The sequence below is a fragment of the Simochromis diagramma genome, unplaced genomic scaffold, assembly GCF_900408965.1.
Source record: "Simochromis diagramma unplaced genomic scaffold, fSimDia1.1 OVJJ01000361.1, whole genome shotgun sequence".
NCBI classification, from domain to species: Eukaryota; Metazoa; Chordata; class Actinopteri; order Cichliformes; family Cichlidae; genus Simochromis; species Simochromis diagramma.
In genome coordinates this window covers 3,331,935-3,352,085 of record NW_024386860.1, presented here as the reverse complement: position 1 = coordinate 3,352,085, position 20,151 = coordinate 3,331,935, and the positions used below count along the sequence as shown (strand labels likewise).

Here is a 20,151-nt window from a genome sequence, read left to right as displayed (position 1 = left end):
GAAGCCTTTTAGCATCTCCCAAAGTTTACTGCTGGTCGGTCACATCACTTCCTTTTTGCACAGAGTTCAGGCTGGACTTACAGTTCTGCTGTTTTCCTTAAACCTTATGTCATTATAACGTGCTTCAGTAGTTTCATTTGCACACACAACCACCATTAAAAGCATAAATCCCTGTATTGTGTTTCTGATTGATACTTACCCTGGCACTCTGCCTGTTGGCTTTCCTCTGGTCATCGGGGAGAGGAGGCATAGGGTATGGGTACCTCCTGCTGGATGCAATAGATCCCGTGGAGGAGGTGGGAGACTTGGCAGGCGATAGTGTCCTGAGAAAAGAAATAAAGTGATCGTGATGTGACGTGATCATAAAACTATTGCCCCCTTTTTTTTTAGTTAGGGTAGGACTAAGATGTCCAAAGACACAGATACATAAATCAGGTTAGATCTGTGACTTTGGGCAACATCCTCCTTCAGCTGCTCCACCTATTCAGTTTTCACCTTCCTAAATAGCGAGTTTGCTCCTAGAAGCTGCTCACCAGAAAGCAAAGAGACAAAATTATAAAATAATCACTGCAAAAAATGTTTAGCTTTTAAGAGCAAACCCTGTGCATGATATGTATTTATTTACACAGCAGTAAACAGTTCCCGGCTGCAGTGTGGGCACAGTCATAGTTTCCTTCATGCTTCACCGTCTCACAGCATTTTCGGCAAGCCCCAACACACTCTCAGCTAGAAGCTGCAGAACAATAACTTTAGCCACTGTGGACAAAGCATGCTGCTAAAGGTAACTTCTGCTCTAAGCTTAGCTGGTGTGTTGTCTTGATGGGATAGCTCAATCTGCGGGAGCATGAAAAGGCGACTGGGACAGCGGGCCAGACCGGAGCTGGGTTAAAAAAAAAAACAAAAGACCAAGAGTCAGAGGAAGAGGTCCAGTCCAGTGAAACAGCAGCAGAAAGCCTGCAGCGTGTGCAGCGGCTTCTATACATCACTGCACCGTGGTGACTGAATGGTCCTGGGTTGGCCAAAATGATGGAAAGACCAGAGCAATTTGACGGCAGGTTGCAGAAGTTATTTTTTTCTCCTCGCATGAAGGAACTTTGAAGTGTTTAAACCTTTAACGTGTCTCTTCTGTAAAACAGTGGCATCTGATCAGCTTCATATTCATTCTGTACCTTACTGTTGGTCTATTTCCTTTTCTAAGTCTTTTTACAGAGGATTCAATATTCAGTTTGCAGTTAAAAGTTCTGCAACCTGCTGCTCCATGTCTCTTCATTTTTTGGGCTGTTTCTACTCTAGGTTAGAAGAGGGAGAGGGTTAGAAATGTGCGCCTGGACAGTGAAGGTCTACAGATTCCAGTGTTGGTTTGCTGTTTACTGATGTTTGGGGTTTTTTAGCGAGCTTCAGCTTGTGTTCAGCTTGTGTTTCTAACCATCTATAGACCTTGGGCACGATCAGAGCTTTTGCCACAACAGCGCAATGATGATGTCAGAGCGGCACCCGAAATATCTGGCTCTGCGGTGACATCACACTGACGCGAAGGTTCGTGAGGTCACTGTGAGCGAGGCGGAGGGCCGAACAACACAAAACACTTACTGACGGAACAACATTGAACATGCAGAGGTAACAAGAGACTGGGAGGGAGGGAGGAGAGCAAAGAAGGGAATAAGGAGAAATTAGGAATAAAAATGACTGGATTATAGTTTTACACTAGCACAGACAGTAATAGCCATCTTTGTTTTTGCATCAATACAATAAAGCAGGAAAATAAAAGTCTGCAACTTAAAAATTCAGCACTTGAGTCGTAAGAAAAAAAGTAAAGCTTAAAACTGTCTCTTCATCATCCTTATTTATGCACAGTGGCAACCTTTTCTCAGTTGCAACATGCCATTCTCTGATATATAGCTTTGAATTGTCTCCAGAAAAGAAAAAAAAAAGACCAGATTGGCACTAAGCCTTCCTTTCCAAACCACAAATCAAACCAAAAAGTGAGGGAGTTTTTAGACAAGCGTGTGGGGTATACAGGACGTGGTCCGAGGTAATACCTAAGGTAAGGTCCTTGAGTGTTTCTATTCACATCTTCTACCCATTTAGTTACATCATAAAACTCTGTTTTGAGGCGAGGGGTTAAATACCTGTGGGAGGGTTGAGGGGGAGGGAAGTTAAAGGGACACAACACAAGGTGAGGGGGAGAAGAGAGAAAAGAAAGGAAGAAAAAAAGAAACGGACAGAAATTTCTCCAGAAATAAGCGAGTGTGGGGGGGTGGGGGTGAGGTAAGGGGAAGGGAGAGAGGAAGAGGAAATATTTTAGGAAAGCAGAGCAGAGCAAAGATATTCTGAACAAGATGCAATTGAGGAAAAAAATGGTGAGAAGATGGCAGACAGACCTGTGTGTGGTTTCAGATGAAAACGGCACTATGAAAATCACAAACACCTGTGTCGCGTGTTACAGGCTCGGTTGCATGTTGGTCTCATCATTCCAAGCAGCTATAGCTTCTTTGCCACTCCAGCAGTCTCATGCTTATATCGAGAACATGTGCACTACACACTACTCCTTATGCCAAGACCTTCAGACGCACAAACCGACCGACATACGAGGCTGGGAGGCAGCTGATGCACACAGCTCACTGTGCATTCACAGTCAACAGGCAGGTATGCACATATCTTATTTGTTCACAGGCTGTAGGTAAAGTCTAAAAGATTTAAAGCTTCGGCCTCAAAAGCCAAACAGAAGCTTAGAGTTCACGTTGATAGAGCAGGTCAATGTGAACAATGCAAAACGAGATACAATTACATTTTTCTGTCTGATACAAACAGAAGCATTGTTTCATTTTCTTTACAGAAATTATTTAATGACAAGAATATCAAACTTTATCATTTATTTGTTGACTGTCAACAAATCTAATAAAAAGACCAAAACCAACAATAAACCGACTGAGCGTACGTGTTCTACCCTCTCTGTCTCCATTTAACTGTGGCCAAAGATGAAAAGCCACAAATAAAAAAAGTCATAATAATTAATTGTTGCCCACACAATACTGAAACTGCACACTGCTGTTACAATAAACACAAGCACTGCAGTTAAGTCTCTTCCTGCTAATGTTATGATTTATACAAACACAGAGTAATGGTCTGAAGCATTCAGGTGTGTTTTAATACACAAATAATATAATCTTCCCAAGACCGGACGTCTCAGTAAATTCTCCCCGAGCTCAGACAGTGTAATTCTCAAAGAAACTGCTTGAAACTCAAGAGCTACATCTCAGACTCTACAGGCATCAGTTAGCTTGTTATTTGTTAAAGTTCATGACAGCACAAATGAAAAAAGACTGAACTTGTTTGGCTAGTTTGGAAGAGTTACCAGTACAAAGCCTTGTTTTTGAAGAAAAACAAGTTGGCAACATGGCTTAGGTTTGCAGAGTTGCATCTTATCAACAACAACATTCCTTGAATTGTGTCCTTTGGACAGATAAGACCAAAGTGGAGATGTTTGGCCATAATGCACAGCACCTTATTTGGAGAAAACCAAACACCGCATATCAGCACAAACACATCATACCAACTGGCAAGCATGGTGGTGGAGGGGTTATGATTTGGGCCAAGCCAAGCTTGATCCAGGCCAAGCTTTAGCTGTTAGATGACTCGAGAAAGCTTTGGTACAGAAGAGTGCATGGTTGACCTCTTCTGTACCAAAGCTTTCTTGAGTCATCTGTCCAACAGCTAAAGCTTGGCCTGGGTCATGCAACAGGACAATGATCCCAAGCCTGCAGCGTGTGCAGTGGCAAAGCTGTGAGAGACAGACAGATGTGCATAGAGTCCTGCAAAAACTTTCTTTTTCATATGACTGTATATGTGCATATGAACATGCAGACTCTGTGGGTCATTGGTAGTCACATCACATGGCAGTAAACAGTTGACTTGGAGAGCAAAGGAGGGAATGCAGCACAGAAATGTAATCTTGAAACTATCAACTACCTTCTGATATTGCTTTGGATTTCATTACCTTTATAAAATCGTATCTGCATTCATAAACAGTGACCGGTGCAAGGTCTTGGCACAGACACCTGCTGGCCTAAACTGTTATCCTCAGAGTCTGGCTGTCTGGCCAAGACTGAAGGGATCCCAATGTGACTGCCAGTGTTGTAAATATAATTATTCAGTAATCCACAGGTGAAAATACTGATCTAAATTTGCTCCTTTTCTCTAAAAACTGTTGGTTTTGGTCTTTTTGTGAGATTTACTAAAATAAAGAATGAAAATTATAAAGATAATGTCAGCTTGATTCTTTAACAGATCCTGATACATTAGTGTTTTTTACTACGGTGTCTCTCTATCTGCAAGTACAGCGTTCACTGACATCACAACAAGTTTCCCAAATATTACTTACTCTGTGGAGTTCGAGCGAGCACGGAACTTCTTTCCTTTCAGTTTCTTACGATTACCGCTCAGGTTTCCTGAAGACAAACAAAACAGAAGTGCACATTTAGATTCACATGCTAAGTATTTAATGGGATGATAATGAAAAAGCAGGCCTGTATGAGAAGGGCTACAACTGGTTTGTTAGTTGTGGTTTGAATTTCGCCTAAAGATCAGAACGTGAGTTAGATTCTTTCACTGTTTCCTGTCCTGAACAGACACATTCATTTTCTTTCATCCTGAGAAACAAAAAAAGCACAGCTTACCTTGCCACGAGTTGCTTCTTGGTCGCCCATTTTCACAGATGTCAGTGATGTGTTTGGCATCTGGAATTCTCTCACTCCACGAGTGGGACAGGCCATTAGATCTAGGTCACATGAAGCACGGACAAAAAAAAAAAAAAGTTCAGTAACGTCTTTCTAAGATGCTGCAAGTCTGCTGCAAATGAGGCTAAAATGAGACTGAGGTAAATGAATCAGAAGATGAAGATGCCATGTCATCATTATGAGCCATGAAAACATATCATGACAGATGAATATGACATGAGATGAAAGCACTTGATGCAAAACTGCCAAAATGCTCACAAGTTTCTGCATTTTGGTCATTTCCAGAAAAAGGTAAGACACCTAATGAAAGCACGAAAACATGTGGAGCTCATCTACACCGGTGATGCACACGCACACACTTGCCAGCAAATGAATGAGTGATGGTGAGATGGCACACCTGAAGGCAAACAGTGAGCGGTTCTGAGAAATGGATGGGATGGAGGGAGTGAAGGACGGGGTGCAAATCTGCAGGTGCGACAGGCAGGCTGACCTCTTCTTGGAGCTGCAGCCCGAGTTTGTGCTTACACCCGGAGGCATGTCGCTGTAAAATGAATCTGCATCCCCAGGTTTTGTGACATAGTCACCTGGAGGCATTTGCCTGGAAGTACAGAAGAATTCATTTAGATGCTGCAGAGATGAACACCATGACAGGAAACAGCCACCTGCATATATTTTAATTAAAAGCTTTTTATAGTCCATTTATGATCTGTGCCACATTTTGTTTTCTTCTACTCTGGTGACTGCTTTGCATTTTTCATGATGTAATTAGCTGTTCAGTTATTGCACTAAGCTTGCACTAAGAGCCCCCATTTACATTTCTCCCTATTTTTGTTCTAGCTCAGTCCAGTTGGCTAACATCATTATACTCTCATGTCTAAAATTTTTGGCTGAGGGAAAAATGTTTTATATATATATATATGTTTTCTCTATTTTCTATAATAAAAACACTCATAAGCATTTCAAAGACTTTTACTGGCAATATAAATATGCAAAGAGTGTTTTGGCTACTTCTTGCTTTTTACTTTAAGAAGTGGTACAAAAAACCCAAATGTAAAAGATTTCTGACCTCATTAATAATTGGCTTGTTGAAGGTAATTTTCAAAACAACTTTTCGTGACCTGATATTCGTCACTTTCTTACAACTTTTTCTTGCCAACGATGAAAATAGGTCATACAAATAAATGAAGGATGTCCATAAAATGTATATAAAGGAAGAAGGACGTTTGTGGAGTGGCCGTTTGGTTTCTTCTATCGAGGAGACAGACCCCAGCGGGGTTTATTTCTTGCCAGTTGTTTTAGAATTGTAAAAATCAATGAAACAACTTCACCAACCCATCTTTACAAAGCTGAAGAAGTCAATCTGCCTTCTTTTCCAAGCTCTTAAGAGTAAAATGTATCCATTTATAAATGTTACAAATTATGCTAAAAAAGTGAATTACAAGTCTGTTGATTTAAAAATTTGTTATTGTAAATCGTCTGCTGGAGCCACATGCAGTACGATCAGGACCCACCACAGACTCACGGCCCTCATGATGCATATTTTTACATTTGATATTTCGTTTTCCTTTTGATTATATAACTTCATGTAGATGACATTTAAATGCAAGACGATTACTTGTAGCAGATTAGAAAACATTTTTGGTCATTTTTGTTGTTATGCAGGGCGAGGATATTTCAGATTTCCTCAGGGTCTCGCTGCAGATTTGTATTTAAGATCTTGCTCCGGGTTTTGGATCATTTGAGCACAAAGAAACGACTGAGCATTAACTACAGGTTTTGTGGTCTTTGCAAAAAAACAAAACAAGAAAAGAAAAAGTTACTGAGAGAACAATAACACACTCAAACAAGCTGCAGCTCTGTCATGCACTTTAGAGTCACGCTTTAAATAACAGAGTAAGAAAAAGATGTTAAAGTGTGCAAACCGGCAGAATCTCCGGTGAACCTCAGACTCGATGTAGCATTTCTGCTTGTAGCTCCTGTAAAGAAAACAGCAATCTTATAACAATCCAGAAAGTTCATACTTTTATTTATTATTATTTCCACTCATCACTCATCATCAGACATGCACAAACTATGTGTAGACTCACTTGTAGCACCAGGCTGTTACAGCCAGTATTAGGGCGAGGAAGAGGATAGAGCCCGCAATAGCCCCGATGATGATGTTAGTGCTGTTGATACCTGAGACAGAGGAAGAGAGTAGAGTGGGAAGCCAAATGTGTATTAACTGAGATGTGTGTGTCTCTTGTATCTGGAACAATGCAGACACATGGGGATACACAAACCACAAAACAGTGCAGCAGAGCACAAAAACACAGAACATTTAGCAAGAAAAGTTCATCAGGAAGACACGGGAGAAAAAAAACACCAAAACCTCAGTCACCCTCCAACGCTACTCTGAGGGGGAACCTACAAGCGCTTCCCATTCAGGGTAACAATAAAAACTGCTTGCTTCTCAATTGAATGAGGGCTGTAATTATCTAACTGTGATGGGACTGAAGTTGGAGTGAGACAAGACGAGGAGGAGCGGGAAATGACATCAAAGACAAGACAAACACAATGAAAAAGGAACCTAAATCTGACCTCAAATCACTCCGTCAAAGACATCGGCCTGTCGACAAAGAATGAGTGTGAAAATAATGACAAACAAAAAGAATGACATGCAAGGTTCAGTGAATACAAATGCAGCAGGTTTAATGAGCAGACGTGAGCCCCCAAAAATAACAAAAATTAAAAGACAATGAAAAGCAACAAAAAGAAAGAAAAGGATGACATATCTGTGGTGAAGTGGAAGGACAATAAAGAAAGAAATGAAACGGGTGTAGCAGGTTGGGAAGAGGGATGGGGTTTTTTACAGAGGGACAAGTGTGCAGAGCAGCCCTGAAATATGACTGGAGGGAAAATGTGATGTAGAGACAGAGGCAGGAACAAGTGTAACAGGTGCAGAGGGCAGATAAAATGTCTACCTGAAACTGAGGCTGTGGTTTTGGCCACAGGAAACATGAAGCTACAATCCTCTCCTGTCCAGCCCTGGTTACACACACACTTCAGCTCATTGCTGCACACCTGCAGGATGAAAATGTAACATAATTAGATATTTGTCGAAGTCTGTTATGGGCACTTTATGGGTCAAAATTCAAGTTGGTCTGATTGCAACCACAAAATCTGGTGACTCAAGTCTTTATGTTTCTCAAGTTATTTCAAGTCCCCAATCAGGCATCATTAAAATAAAAAGAAAACCCCGACAGCAGCTAAATAGATACTTCCCAAATACTATAAGTGGGAAACACACCGACATTTATTTTAAAATAACCTTGTTAATTAAATATTGAAAAGGGCAATTATATTATATTATATTATATTATATGCCAAACTTATTTTACATTTTGGCCCAGACCAGTGGAACATCTCTCTCTGTTATGGTAAACAAGTTTAAATACACATTTAATCCCTAAGATGTGCAATTTCATCAGTACAGCTCAGTTTTTTCTACCTGGTTATAAAAATCCTGATGTAGTTAATGAAAGAAAACTGTCAGTATGACTCTAGTGCCCAATTGTGGCAGATTGTGGCAAGGGAATTTCCCAGATGTGGGATAAATAAAGTATTTCTTGTATTATTTTATCTCATCTGAGAGTTAATATCACCCCAATCTCAACCTCTCTAAACACCCTTAGCTGATTGGATCAATTCTAGGCGTTGGTGTATGAGTTCGCTGTTGGCGCGTACCCCATTTCCAGAGCAAATGGCCTTGTCAGTCGTCCCTGGGCAGGTGCTGAAGTTGAACTGCTGGATGGGGAGACATTTGTGGTTGAAGCAGATGCTGTCTGTGCCGCAGGCCGTCCCGTCCTCGACGTATCCCAGGTCTATATCTCCGTCGATCACCACGTGAGCGCCACTGAAGAGCAAACAAGACTGAGTGACTTGAAAGGCTATGTTGGCTTGCAGTAAACGTGGCGTGATATGCAGGCTGCTGTTTCTTAGTTCATCTGTGATGTTTAGAAGAATGCAGTTTTCCTGGCTCGGTGGGTCTCTAACAATCAATGAAGGATTTACTTGATGCTAGAGTTATGTGCTTTGTAAACAACTGAGAGAGCAACAAGCGAGGAGATTTTTTTAAGAGCATTCCTCCTTCAGTGCTGCACAAACAATAGTATTCCATAGACTAAACACAGATCACAAATGATCATTATAGACTGTTTTAGGTGTTTTCTTTTTTGTTCCTTTGGCTACCTGCAGTCCAAAGAGGCACTGTGTTGTGCTACAGAGAATGAAGTCAGCCCTCCCTGCAGCTCTCCCAGTCGTGGAGCAGGAGAGATGTTGGAGCACAGCAGATAGCCACAGTGAACATCCCTGAACACAAAAGGTGCAAACACATATCAGCAGGAGAGGAAAGTAACCCAGAGCTCCACAGGAGGCACAGACGACTGGCTTACTGCTTGTTACACTGGATCCACGTGTCCTTGTCTTTTCCACAGTTGCCTTTTTCTGTCCCTTCGATGTTAAGCTTCTCGTAGCAGAACTTGTCAGCTGCTGTTGCCTCTGAGGGAAACACAAGCAATTTTAAGGAGAATAATACGAGAGTGTTTTCTGTGCAGCTCCTCTAGATCTCCTTTCGTTGGAATGCACATGAGAGAAAACACCTACTTTCTCCCCAAATGAACTTGCACTGTCTGTCTTTGGTTTTGCACCTTCCACTGAAGCAACGACCCTACAGGCAAACAAGGTGATTCTTAACAAAGTGCATGCCAATCAGCTGAGAGGTTTTTAAACATTTTAATGCAAGATCACATAAAACTCATCAACATCTTACTTGGTCTTTTTCACATGTGTAGCCATCCATCTTGTGCACATTTGGTGGACACTGCAAAAAATAGAGAAAGCCTCAAAAATACAGTGATGCAAATCTAAGTATGAGCAGATGTTTAGGAGGAAAAGTCCGTGCTCACCTGGCTGGAATTGCCCGAGCAGATTTCCGGGATGTCACAGTCATTCACCGCATCTCTGCACACAATTCCCCTGAACTCCATCTGTAGCAGCACACAAGACAAATTAAATCGGAAAAGGTTTTGTGTTTCATTCCACGTCCGGCAGAAAAAACAAAAGGTCAAACGTTTTTTGCCGTCATAAAGTAAAGTGTGTGACAAGTCTGCCCATTCACAGCTAAAACACACCCCATCAATGTGAACTATGTCCATATCTTTTCTTGTAGGATTTAATGGTCCTAAATAGTTTCCGTTTCAGTTTCAGTAGCGGAGGAGTGCCTGAAAGTGGCATAATCCCCGGAGACCACAGCTATTTTTTCAGTGCTTCCAATGTAGGAAAAAGGATATCTAGTTCAACACTTCCTGTTTTGTCAGTCATTGTTAGATTTTACACAGATACATTTTTGAAAAGCTGATTTAAAACTAAATCCCCATCAGATCGTAGCTAATAGTATTTCAGCTTCTGCTCTCCACATGGACTGTTTGTCTGCATGCAACCAAACCCTGCGTGAATGTGACTAAACCAAAAATCCACCATACTCTGCAGCTCCATATCTGTTTATAAAGATCAGTATGTTTAGATAAAAACCACTTAAAACCTGCTACTGTTTCCAAACAGTGTCAAATTCTACAGCAGCGCAATTTTCTTTGTTAGCTGCTTATACCCTCATTAAATACGGCCTGTGTTTTGCCCACTCCGACCCTGACACAAGCAGCTTGTCCGGTTTAGTACCTGGCAGTTATTGCAGCAGAGTCCATTGCTACAAACAGAGCCCTGAGTCAGGGTGCAGTTCTTGCAGCAGTTCTCTCCTTCTTTTGCACATTCCTGAAAGGAAGAAAAACTTTTCTCAACACAGTTTATTCTTTGCCTTAATTTCTCCAATGACTTTACTTCACTGCTTCAGATGTTAACCCTTTTTCTTTGATTGTTTATTTTGCTGTAACTCATCTCTTTGACCTTGGATGATCATAAAGGTTAAGCCTTCAGTATATATATCTGTGTATTTCTCATTCATCCGCGGATGTTTAACTCACCGCTGGGTTTCCGCAGTCACACTCCTCTCCTGGCTCCACAAAGCCATTGCCGCATTCTGGAGGGTCTAACAGCTGAGTGAATAAAGAGCTAAATTAATATATACACTCACCAGCCACTTCATTGGGTATACCTGTTCACCTGCTTGTTGACACAAATATCTAATCAGCCAATCACATGGCTGAAGCTCACTACATTTAGACATGTAGACATGGTCTAGAAGACCTGCTGAAATTTAACCCGAGCATTAGAAAAAAGGCGATTCCAGCAACTTTAAACGTGGCATGGAGCTTTAACAGCTCCCAATCTACTGGCATTTTCCTGCACAACCATCTCTGGGGTTTACAGACAATGGTCAAAAAAAGACAAAATCTCCAGTGAACAGCAGGACAAAAATTCCTTGTTTGATGTCAGAGGTCAATGATCAGACTGCTTCCAGCTGACAGGAAGGGAACAGTAACTCAGATAACTACTTGTTACAACCAAGGTATGCAAAAGAGCATCTCTGATTACTTCATTCAGCAGGAAAACACACCATATCACAGAGCTGAATGTAATGGAACGGGCGATTCACATCATGGATGTGCAGCTGATTAAATCTGCAGCATCTGAGTTATGCTATCATTTGAATGGAGCAAAATCTCTGAGGAATGTTTCCAGGACCTTGTTGAATCGATGTCATGAAGAAGCAGATCTGAAGGCAAAGGAGGGTCCACCCTGATACTAGCAAGGCATACCTAATGAACTTTCCAGTAAATATAGATTATATACGTATGTAGCATTTGGTTGAAAGTATGATGTACCTTCAGAGGTTTGTTGAACAGACAGGCTCCTCCACCACTGTTCAAGAAGTTATAGTACTCCTCCACATTGCAGTCAGAGAATTTCTTGGGCAGGTAAAAACTGTTCAAAACAACAAGAACGCATCGGGCTGTTAACGCGGACACAAAATAAACCACGTGTGCAGATTTTACTGTGTGCGTGAGAGGGTTTCCTCCCTGCCAACACCAAAGAACAAAAGACTGAAAAAACACAGTTTTAAGCACCTTAACCCGTTCAGTCTTTGTATCGTGCATTTACTTAATTACAATTTAGTTTTACATAATTTTACAGTTACTAGTGTGAACTGTTTTTTATTAATATACTTAAAATTGCTTCTTTTTTTTACCAAACTTAAAACACACTTTAAATATTAGAGGTTTTATGACAGGTTCACTATACTCACAGTTCAGAGGAGATCCTTATAATAACATGGAGACAGACATTTAGCACAACTGACTCTGTGAACATCGTACGGAGATATGAGAGGGCTGTAAATGGATTCTAAGATGTGCCGTTTTTACGTTGTCCTGGAAAACAAGCCTAATATTATCGATGAGTCATTTTTAAGCCGGCATTGCATTATCATTTGACACTGAAGCCCCAAAAGAACAAAAAGAATATCTGACTAATTTTTTTAATGAGTTGCTCAGAATAGAAATCAAGCTCTGCTGAGAGTGTCATCAGCTCTTTAATTCTCACTGTGATTGCTTCAATTCATTTATAATTAAAGGCTAAAGTCCAGCTGGATGGCACATCCAGCTGGACTTCAGTGTCCGATCTCAGCGGAGCTTGAAAATGCCTGGCCAGGCTGATGCTTTTAATGGCATTATCCCAACAGTGAGCAGCACTTAAATATTATTATGTTCTTCTGCACTGTTAGTCTTAATCCTGATTATTCTGCAGGAAAAGGTTAGAGTGGCTCATCAGGCCTGCCAAACCAGACAATGCAATAATGAGAGAGTCGAGGGTGGGAGAGGCTTTGGCTGATGTTTCATGTGTAATGTGACTAAATGAAGCCATCACCAATGATGACGATGGTTATAAAGAGGAGGTAATGGATGAAGTACACTACAATATTTCTGCAAGTTTTGGGGATTAATAAGGTTCATTGTTGTCCCGGCTGTTATACGGGATTTGTTCTTGAAATCTTGTAGCTTTCATTCCCTTTTAAACATCAAGATGAGGTGAAGCAAAGAAGAAACATGCTTGTGTGATTCCCCAGTTGGTACCACATGGAATAACACTATTATTCACTCTTTATTTCACAGCATGCTCACAATATGATCAAAATATGTATTATATTTTTAAAATATAAATAAAAAGACCACTATAAAAACCAAACTATTTCGCTAGCAACCTTCTTCCTTCCTTCGCTCCGTTGCAGTCAGCTTATAACACCTGGTGGTTATTAGGACACTCATCAGCAGCTTAGCCATTTCTTAATTTCTTAATCTCTGCATTAAAACTGTGAAGTGGGATTTGAGTCTTTGTCGTGCCTGTCTATTCTTGGTACTGTGCGTTTTAGGCTATCTGGCCTCATTAAATTAAAAAATATTAAAGGCTTTAAGGTTGCTCCCTTTGAAATACATATTTTGACCCGGTTTGCTGATGGCAACACCCATTCTCACAGGAGAAGGAAGGAAATAAAAATAGAAGAACCTACAGAATTTAACTGCTACGAAATCCTAACTTAACCTTAATGGAAAATGTGTTTTTTTTAAGAAACGTCAGTTTATACAAGGTGTAGTTAGGATTTAAGATCTTAAGAAAAGCTACTGTATATACTGCATAGGAGCACACATACCCACAGATGGGTGACATATTAAAGGAAAAACCTGAGCTTTGCTGGCACAGCTTTGGGAGCCTTTGGCCCCTTAAAGAAATGTGTCAAATATTGCAAACCTACATAAAGTTGCTCTGACTGATCCTATAAAAAGGCAGAGGCCACTTCCAGGATGAAAACTGTACAAATGTCACTGAATGATTTAATGAGTGTGAAAATGATGTGAATCATTTTGCTGTCTTCGCAAACACCTGTGAGAGACTTGAGTGTTGGACAGCGCTGACTAAAACATCTAACGAGGAAGTCTTTTCATTACTTATCTTGTTTTTCTCTTTCCTTTAATTTGTGTCCCGTCTGTATTTTAACACAAATCCACTCAGACACGCACTCGCGCAACACACAAGCAAACAGAGGAGCTACATCCTGTGAAAAAATTAGTTAAAGGTAGTCAGGTGAAGAAAATCAGACATGCAGGTGCTGAGGGATTAAAAATAAACTTCAGAGGCCGCTCATTGAATACAATCGTCTGAAATACCACTGACTCGATTTTAGGGAAATTGCTTGGGTCTGTTCACAGGTGACAGGTTTAAATAAGCACAAAGTCACCTGTCCTCTGTCATGTGACCTTATGACAATAGAGGAGGTTTATTAAGGTAAGCCAATAGAGCAGGATCTCAGTGTTTGGGAAGTGTACTTGTTCTGTTGTTACAGGAGAATGAGACAAACATTGACCCAAGATGAGAATGACATTGCAGACTGTATCAACTGGATAACGATGAACAAAAATCAGTAATGAGAAGTTTTCATTTTTAAACAGCAGGGTGGAGAAGAAGCCTCTCGGCAATCGGGAAAAACAAATCAATGACATTTATCAGCTATTCAGTCAGTAACATTGCCCAAAAACTGAAAAATACACACTAAGTATGTGATATTTTACAAAGTGATCATGAAAAATACAGCCAGTGTATTACAAACAGGACATCAAGCTGTATTTGTTCATATCATCTAGGTAAAATGAGAAGCTGGGGCCACAGTGGCTGTAGTGCCCTTGGATGACAAAGGGAAAGGTTGTGATGACTGACAACCTCCCTCTGACGCAGCCATTTAGTTCAAAACCAGCACAAGCAACGCTCACAAGCTTCAGCTCACCTGCTGTCCCATTCGGGATTGGGGGGGGGGGGGAATTGCAAGAAGTATTTAAGAAGAGAGGTACACGCACACAGACAAACAACACACACACAGATCACACACAGACACTCACAGTGGCACGATGCCAAGCAGGCCTGTGCAGTCCACAAAAATATTTTAATCATCTATTTTCTTATCTAAGCAAATAAGACATTACACAAGGCCTTTATGCAGAAAATGCTCAATGTTATATAACAAGAAGATAGCAACTGGAAATTAAACCTGGACTGTCCCCTAGTGGTGAATTATAAAGGTACAAGAACACAGCAGTGAATGACATACATGTAATTTAAATGGATAAATAGATTGATATTTGAGATTTAATTGGTTTTAAATACATAAGAGACACACATGTAAACTTTATGTTTACATATTAAAACACATAGCTTTGACAAGGCAGGGTGACACTTATTGATAACTGCAGTTATAGCAATATTTAAGTAAATACTCATACAGGGAAGGGAACGAAAGCAACTTATAGTCTGGGTAACATTGCGTCCAACTCCAGGCTGTGTCAGAATTTGTTAAAATGCTTTGATGAGACTGAATCATCGGCATCTGTGAGAGTTGACAAGAATTCAGCTGTGAGATGAGATCAGGAAATGCACTTTCAAAAGGAACTTACCCAATGTCATCCATGATACAGCCGGCCCAGCGATCATCACACTTGCATTCACCTGGAAAAATACATTTGTGATATCATCAAAACTGAGTTTTAAGAAGAATGTGTGTTTTTATTATTGTTAGGGGGGAAATTTGACAATATTTACAAAAACAAGTGCAATTCATATATAGTGTACAGATGTGTAAAATACTGGACACAGTAATAATAAAATTAGGGAGGTTTGGAAAAGAAAAACATAAAAGCACATAATGTTGGAGAAGGAAAATGAAAAGACAAAAAAAAATGTGGGTATTTACATGTGTTTTTTACACATATTTTACTAGTTAACCTCATATTGCAGGAGACGGTTAAAGTTAGATGCATTTGCATGTGTGTAAATGCATAAATATATAGAAAAGTCCAGAAAAGAAAACTTAAAAACACAAAGCAAACAAGCAAAAAAATATTGTTCTGTGACGTAAGTATAGAAAAAATAAAGATATTAATTATTATAGATAGTATAGTTAATTATTCTATTAGGTTGTAACACATGCCCAGCCATTCATTCCTCCTCTCCTTTTCTGGGGTGCATTTACAAGATATATGAGAATGGAGATGATGAAACCTCAACAAAAAACAAAACAAAAAACAAAAATAACAAATAATAATCAGTGTTAAATCTCATGAAGAGCGTGAGAGAAGACAGAAGGGATCATTAAGATTTAACGGTTTACCGTTAAGGATCCTCTTCTTGTCCGAGAAGATACCGATGTTCTGTCCAAGAGACTGTGCGAGGGTAATGGCCATCTCATTAGTTTTCCCATACTGAAGAAAAAATGCAGAGGAAGAGAGAATGAAGTGAATCAATGGAAAAAAGACCAAGAATCTTTGATTTATTGTAGGAAATCTTGTTGTAAAGCAGAAAAAACAGTAATTAATTTTAAATGAAAGAAAATTGAAATTATATGGTTGGTGTAGCAGTGTGCATAAGAAATGAGTCATCGCTCATGTCTGTTTATTTTGGTGGGAAAACTGAAAATACTGCAACAATTTACTGAAATGTGCAGGAAAAAGGCAAAAACAAACTCTTTACAATTCTATCAAGCTTGAAAGTCAGTATTTATTATCATCAACTTTATTCTTCAATACAGCCTGAACTCTGTTACATAAACTTTCTTAAAATTTCGTTTTTAGTCTTCTTGTTGAGGTTTGAGCTCTGGGGCCAATCCATGACTGATAGTGATATCCACTGTGTGTGTGTATTTTGTTTTTTTTAATCTATGTATGCTTTTACTGCACTGGCAGTGTGTTTGGGATCATTCAGATGCTGAAAACTTAAGTTATTGCCAATCAGACATTGCCCAGATGAGATTGAGGCTTTAAATGGGGAGAGTGAGTTTCAAAATCCGATGGTACTTTTCTTTTTCTCATAATTCCATTGATTTTTACAAGATCTCCAACACCACTGGCTAAAATACAGCTCCAAACCATGACAGAGCCTCCACCGTGTTTTATAGATGGCTGTAGACGCTCACTGTTGTACCTCTCGCCTGACCCCTACTGAACATATTGGATTGAAAATTAAAAATTGGATAGGTGACTCCATTAGTTGGACCCATGTGCCTAAAGACACCATTTAAAATTAGTTCTTTGCTAAGTTGTTTGTTATGTGTAGACACAACTATGATTCATTCTGTTATTAATGCTTGAATGATTCATAGCTCAGTGTTTAGGGACTTAACAACAAACAAGCAAACAAACAAAAAAGTATTCGTCTGAAAGTGGGAAATGAGGGTTGGTTCAAGACTTTTGCACAGCACTGTATCCCTCATTTAATCAGAGAAAACAGTCGGTGTTGGTGGTGATCAATGTAAACTGACCACTGTGATTGAACTCCACGTTGTCTGCATCGTTTAACTTTAAAATTATTTAATTCTTACTCACCTCATTGACGCCCCCTCCTTTGGTGAGAGAGCAAACTCCGCCCATATAGGAAGCTCCACCCCAGCTGCTATGAAAGCGAGACCCTCTGATGAAAGAAAAGGGTGTTTTATCAAAAGATGCTGAGTGTATAAGGGGAAAAAAAACATTTTATTTTCCTAACTGTCATACTCACGAGAAGAGGTGAACAGAGTCACATTTCTCCTTGATGAAGTCTTTCCTGTACTTCATGAACTCCTTCAGGGTCACCATGGGGTCATCGTCAATGTTAAATTTGTTGTCAGCTGACCAGGTTTCCATTGCAACGAGCACAATTCGGGTATTAAGTTGTTCCCTGAAAATCTGTGGAAAAAGCAAACTTGATATCAGGAAAAATGTCAAGAAGGTTTAAATACTTGTGTAACAGAAAGTGGCAAAAATATTCGGTTTGATGTGTCATGAGCATCGGCATCTCCAGCTGTTCAATACGACAGTGATCAAATGCTCAGTATGATCCTGCCACCAGACAGCTGCGGCACATCATAAGAAACCAGACAGACAGTAAACAAAGGTAACCGTCTGAAGGACACAGTGGGAGCAAACTCTGCTGTAAATAATAATGTTTGCTTTCATAAGACGCAAATCTGCAGGTGCCTCGGGCCAGACAAACAGAGGAGGAGAGCAAAGTGTCTGCATTCAAAATAAATGCTAATGGTTTGTCAGTGCAGGGATGGAGGGGTCAGCGTGCATGATTTAATCCCATTGTGGCCCCTACAAACTCAAACTATCTGCCTCTGCTGGTGCATCTGTGTGGAGAGTTCACTGCTGCCAAAAGTGCAGAAGGAACAATACCCTCAGACACTAAGCCTGCTCCAGACCATTGTTGCGTTATTTCTTTTCCAGCTCTTATTCCAACATTTCTTCCAGGTGTATGCTATAGTGTTTAGCATAGATGAAAGAAATCAATGTGTGCCTCCTAAATAAAGCCTGCTTCATATGATCTTCTTCAAGGGCACAACAAAAAGCATGACCTTTCTCCAGCTTCACCAGCCTCTCAGCTTACAGACGTGACCCTGTCCCAGCTCAGATTTCAGTAATACAACACACAGACGTGGCTACAAATAATCAAACACTTAAAATCTGCCTCTGAGCTGTCAGGATGCCACCACTGCTTTTGACATCCAGTCATCTGAAAACCTCATAACTGGGCGGTTAATGGCTGCTCGCGGCATATTATGGGCCAGGAGAGGCTTTAAATGGGGAGAGTGAGGTTGGTTAAATGAGAAATCAGTGCAGCGTGCGCTCGACTCCAGTACCTGGGAGTGCTTGTGGCAAGCTTTCCAAGAAGCGGATCGATACAGTTCTTACCATGTCAGCGATATTGACCACTGTCTTAGCGTTGTTGTTCGTATGCCCGACGGAAAGCCGGTGCTTCTTATACTGTAGAAAGAAAAAAAAAAACAAGGAAAGAGAGACAAGAAGGATAAATTAATATAAATGGGTTTCATAATCTGGAACAAATTTACTTTAAGCCATTTTAATGCATGGAAGAAGCCTGTGTCTGCACATTGGATTCAGTCTTAATGTTGCTTTTATGATATAAAAACAAAGTCAATTCCATTCCAGTGGATCTTAGTTGATCAGAATGTTTTTTTCATGCTCAGTAAAGGCAGCGTTTGAAGTGCATGCTCTTACTTTGTTTACAGCCTTGACTCTCAGCCCACCCAGCTTCCTGTAGACTCTGAGCTATTTAAAAGATGTTTTTCTTTTAACAAAACCCAAGAAACCACACAACCAACAATGGAATGAGTCTAATTTCATACATGTCTTAAATCCAAAGCCTGACATGCTTCAACTATTTCTTCCTGTTTCAGTATTCATCAATCCATCTTCTTCTTGTCCAATTCAGGGTCATATGGGTGGGTGAGCCATCATGCAAACGCCACACGGAACATCTTTATCCCACTAGCAGGTTCAAACCCATGGCCTTTCTTGTTGTGATGTGACAGTGGTAACCACAGGACCACCTTGCAACCCCCTGTTTGACTATTGTTTACTGGAAATGGTAACACCAAGATTTACGTGAATATCTATCTATGTGGATGACCACATGAATCTTTCTGCAAAATTAATTTACAAGAACAAGTGTATATGAGTCCAAACTTTTCCATCTTAGCGGTATTTTACATCTTTGAAGCATAAAATGTAAAATGAATTATTACGACTCTTAATATTGACAGAATTGTTTGGATACGCAGTCCTGTGAAAAACTAAGTACACCCTTTCTGCCTTCATAGGAATTAAGATGATAAGTAGCAGCCAGGTACTGATACTCAAATGGAATTTAATAATTGATCATCACCAAGTGTGAGCACCTCTATAAAAAGCAGACGTTTTGGCACTTTGCTGGTCTGAGGCATTCATGGTGTGTGTCAAAACAATGCCACAATTTATGGCAATGCTCGGAGAAATTTAAATCTACAGCCTCAGTTAGCATGTTAAATGTCAAAGATGACTGAACTTGGTGTGTTTGGAAGGGTTCCCAGGAGAAAGCCTCTCCTTTCTAAAAACAACATGGCAGCACGGCTAAGGTTTGAAAAGCTGAATCTCCTTTAGAGAGACGAGACCAAAGCGGAGATGTTTGGCTGTCATTACGACGCCACATTTGGAGAAAACCAAGCAGCACATCAGCAAAAAAGCACCTCATACCAACTGTGAAACACGGTGGTGAAAGGGTGATGATTTTGGCCGTTTTGCAGTAACGGCGCCTTGGCAACTTACAGTCATTGAGTTGACCACGGACTCCTCTTTATACCAAAATACTCTAAAGTCAAGTGTGAACCTAGACTTTAACCCCAAACCCATGAAATGCTGTCATATGACTTCAAGAGAGTTATGCATAAAGGGGCGTCCGCAAACTTCAATGAACTGCAACAATATTGCAAACAAAACTGTTTTTAGTAAATAAATACAGTCTCTGTGTAGTATTTCGTGTTGCTGTGCACCTGAGGTTGAAATTAAATAATTTTAAACCTGATAAGCACCAACTGAGTTTTATTATGACCTTCTAAGTAAGTCCGTAG

At 40.2% G+C, this 20,151-nt stretch overlaps 1 protein-coding gene across 2 annotated transcripts in view; it reads right to left on the bottom strand.

Moving 5' to 3' along the window:
• Positions 1 to 20,151, bottom strand: part of adam22 (ADAM metallopeptidase domain 22) — a 68,628-nt gene that overhangs the window by 2,709 nt on the left and 45,768 nt on the right. The window contains exons 10-30 of one of the 2 annotated variants that reach the window (XM_040029720.1): positions 18,437 to 18,508; positions 17,265 to 17,431; positions 17,093 to 17,177; positions 15,883 to 15,973; positions 15,170 to 15,221; positions 11,555 to 11,654; positions 10,754 to 10,825; positions 10,452 to 10,544; positions 9,683 to 9,763; positions 9,547 to 9,597; positions 9,381 to 9,444; positions 9,170 to 9,275; positions 8,967 to 9,086; positions 8,463 to 8,631; positions 7,700 to 7,799; positions 6,824 to 6,914; positions 6,659 to 6,712; positions 5,134 to 5,334; positions 4,677 to 4,777; positions 4,382 to 4,448; positions 200 to 323 (exon numbers count right to left, since the gene is read on the bottom strand). In XM_040029720.1, the coding sequence (XP_039885654.1) occupies positions 200 to 323; positions 4,382 to 4,448; positions 4,677 to 4,777; positions 5,134 to 5,334; positions 6,659 to 6,712; positions 6,824 to 6,914; positions 7,700 to 7,799; positions 8,463 to 8,631; positions 8,967 to 9,086; positions 9,170 to 9,275; positions 9,381 to 9,444; positions 9,547 to 9,597; positions 9,683 to 9,763; positions 10,452 to 10,544; positions 10,754 to 10,825; positions 11,555 to 11,654; positions 15,170 to 15,221; positions 15,883 to 15,973; positions 17,093 to 17,177; positions 17,265 to 17,431; positions 18,437 to 18,508 (2,061 nt within the window). The remainder of the gene's footprint in view (positions 1 to 199; positions 324 to 4,381; positions 4,449 to 4,676; positions 4,778 to 5,133; positions 5,335 to 6,658; positions 6,713 to 6,823; positions 6,915 to 7,699; positions 7,800 to 8,462; positions 8,632 to 8,966; positions 9,087 to 9,169; positions 9,276 to 9,380; positions 9,445 to 9,546; positions 9,598 to 9,682; positions 9,764 to 10,451; positions 10,545 to 10,753; positions 10,826 to 11,554; positions 11,655 to 15,169; positions 15,222 to 15,882; positions 15,974 to 17,092; positions 17,178 to 17,264; positions 17,432 to 18,436; positions 18,509 to 20,151) is intronic. The other variant, XM_040029721.1, reaches the window with a different exon arrangement.